The 2,660-nt window shown below is 45.5% G+C and overlaps 1 protein-coding gene across 1 annotated transcript; it reads right to left on the bottom strand.

The window, feature by feature from the left end:
* Positions 1 to 242: 242 nt before the first annotated feature.
* Positions 243 to 2,107, bottom strand: LOC119405715 (uncharacterized). The gene is made up of 3 exons (XM_037672555.1): positions 1,925 to 2,107; positions 474 to 534; positions 243 to 409 (listed from the first exon to the last, which is right to left on the bottom strand). Exons 1-3 carry the CDS (start codon positions 2,105 to 2,107, stop codon positions 243 to 245), a joined length of 411 nt encoding a protein of 136 aa, XP_037528483.1.
* Positions 2,108 to 2,660: the final 553 nt, after the last annotated feature.

Here is a 2,660-nt window from a genome sequence, read left to right as displayed (position 1 = left end):
TTACAGCAAGATAGTGCAAAAGAAACAATACTAAAAATATTTCCAGCACATCCCGAAACATCCCGTTTTTCCGCGGTCCGTAATCAGTCAAAATCACTAGAAACCACAATTTTTAAAAAGTTTCTTCCCCACCTTCTGTAAAGGCATAAAGATAACCAGGTAAATTCTATAAAAATGTGCAACTGTAAGAAATGCAACAGGTTAACGTGAACATATATTAGGAAGGTAAGGGGGACAAGCCCTCACCTCTGCAGAGACTTCAATGTCAAAGCCACTTCAGGTGGATACTCGATGTTGAGGACAAAGTATAAGAGAAACATGACTTTCAAAGCTGCGGCCCGCTGAGTAGCCAATAGAGCAACACCATCCACACAGACGGTGAACATTTCTGCCTCAAAGAGACCCGGTCCTAAAAAAAGACAATAAAGATGCATCAGTGCTTTATGAGATGGTGAACGATTCTGAAATCTAACCTTTCATACATATTATGGGCGTCAAGGGCATGTCTCCTAGGTCATCGTCATGGGCGGTCTCCTGCAAAATGAGGAAAGCAAGACGGAGAAGGCATTCGAAAACTGCTGTCATGCTGTATGAAATGAAAATGAGATTGTGGCAACTCCTGTTCGAATGTACACGATCACACACTATGCAAAGCAATTGCGGTTCTACACTCATTTCAAAATCTTTTCGACCATGGCGAGATATGCTGCACATTTGGACGTAGAAGCTATTGGCATGGCATACCTGCCAAGTTTGGAGAAACGGAATCCGGGAGATTTACTCAACGGGAGGGGGGGATATAAAATATGTCGACCGCGGGAGGGGGGGGGTATAAAGTATGCCGAACGCCGGGGGGGGGGTTACTGCGATAGCAATTATACGGACATTAGGCAGTTACATAATAGCGTGCGCAAAGCTGTGCGTTGGCTTCTCGCGCAACTGCGCATGCGTCGTGCGCTAACCGTTTCCGAGCTCCCGTCAGGTGACGGAAATAGCGGGCCGCAAACGCTAACTAAGCGTACGCTAACTGTCAGCGGAATTTTGCGGTCGCCGCTGATCTGTACAGAGTCCAAACCGATAACATCGCTTACGCATCGTCTGTTTCACGTGCGAGTAAAAGCGCGCTAGCGCTAGGGACGAACGCGGTTGAAGCAGAGATGAAACGACCCGACCGTCACCGTCGCGCGAAGGGCACATGCGATAACATCGCTCCGCGTGCGAGGCCTGTCGTCGCTTGCTTACACGCTATCTCGACAGACATCGGTAACGACTACCATTTTAAGTGTTGGGCTCTCTACTTAAAGCAGTAGTGACAAAATTCTGAAGGCGAGATAACTTGTGGGATAGATTTGTGTATACAAAAACGCACCATCTAAGAAATATTAACGGCTGATACAACTATAAAACACTCAGGATCAATTTTTAAATTGCGTGTTTGGCATCTGTACGCGGAACGTCCCACCTCGCGTCACGACATCAAACAGCCACCTGCATCACGAGCTTGTGTTGGCGCCATAATTCTTGCGAGCGCTCTCTCCTAGCGAAAACAGAGCGCACCTTTTTTACGTACTTATATGTACGCATCACAGGCAAGACGCGGCTGCAGCGCTATGACACGTTTGCGTTGGCAGCACTGCGGCACAAAGTGCACAGCTACTTCATGCGCAATGCAACTGAGTTGAACCTTTCTACGATCGTGAACGAGCATGAACAAACATATAATGTGCGAAGCTCAAAAAGATTGCAAATATATGACAGATTTTAAACATCACCATCTTAATACATTGAAGTGACGTACTGCCGGTAAAATAATGCATTTATGGTAAGTGGAATTTTTTATACACAAATGCAATGCACATCTGAATTCTGCATGCACAAGCACTTTTCTGCCAGATGGGAAAGGAAGGTAAAATTTTAAGCTTGCTTCAACGGTCTTGTAGAAGAGCTCTTCATCCTCGTCAAGCAGGGCAAGGAGGAGAACAGGTGCACCTTCATACTCTGGTGTCACACTTTTCAGGCGGTTCTTTGCCTGTTCTATTTCTTCGAGGCATTTCTTCACTTTTGGCCGCTTTATCTGGCTGTAAGCATAGCAATCATCAGTGAACATCAATGAAATCCTTAAACACACCTGGTTCATGAACATCCAGGTTAACACACTGATCTGAAACTGAGTTATCTCTTAGCAGCGATTTCGTGGTTTCAATTATTGGAACATAATGAAAATCAGCATCTTGATTGTTTTCATTTTTTCCGAGACGCACAGCTACTGGCTGCACATAATTGAATTTGCTCTGAAAATACTCCCTGCGAGAGTAAGCACTGCGAAAAGCTCCGCTGTTGCTGTGCAGGCCGACAATAGCATCCCTTCCAAGCATACTCTTGACAGCCAGCTCAATGAAATCCTCATTCTGCCCGCATCTCTCAACTTCATTTTTAATGCATCAGCCATATAGTCAAGATTGTTGCTATGGAGGTCAAACATTGCCTCAGAAATGACTTGAACTGCTCTTTATGGCACAAAACTGTCCGAAAGGAGACGCAGATAGAAACGTCCGAAAGCATCTGTTATATCGGTACGTAGAGGTTCTTGGTGGAAGACACCTTCAGCCGCCTCTCGTTTGCTTCCATAAACCCCCGAGTGGCAGTCTTCATTATTTGGT

The sequence above is a fragment of the Rhipicephalus sanguineus genome, chromosome 9, assembly GCF_013339695.2.
Source record: "Rhipicephalus sanguineus isolate Rsan-2018 chromosome 9, BIME_Rsan_1.4, whole genome shotgun sequence".
In the NCBI taxonomy this organism is placed as follows: domain Eukaryota; kingdom Metazoa; phylum Arthropoda; class Arachnida; order Ixodida; family Ixodidae; genus Rhipicephalus; species Rhipicephalus sanguineus.
This window is presented reverse-complemented; position numbering and strand designations above follow the sequence as displayed.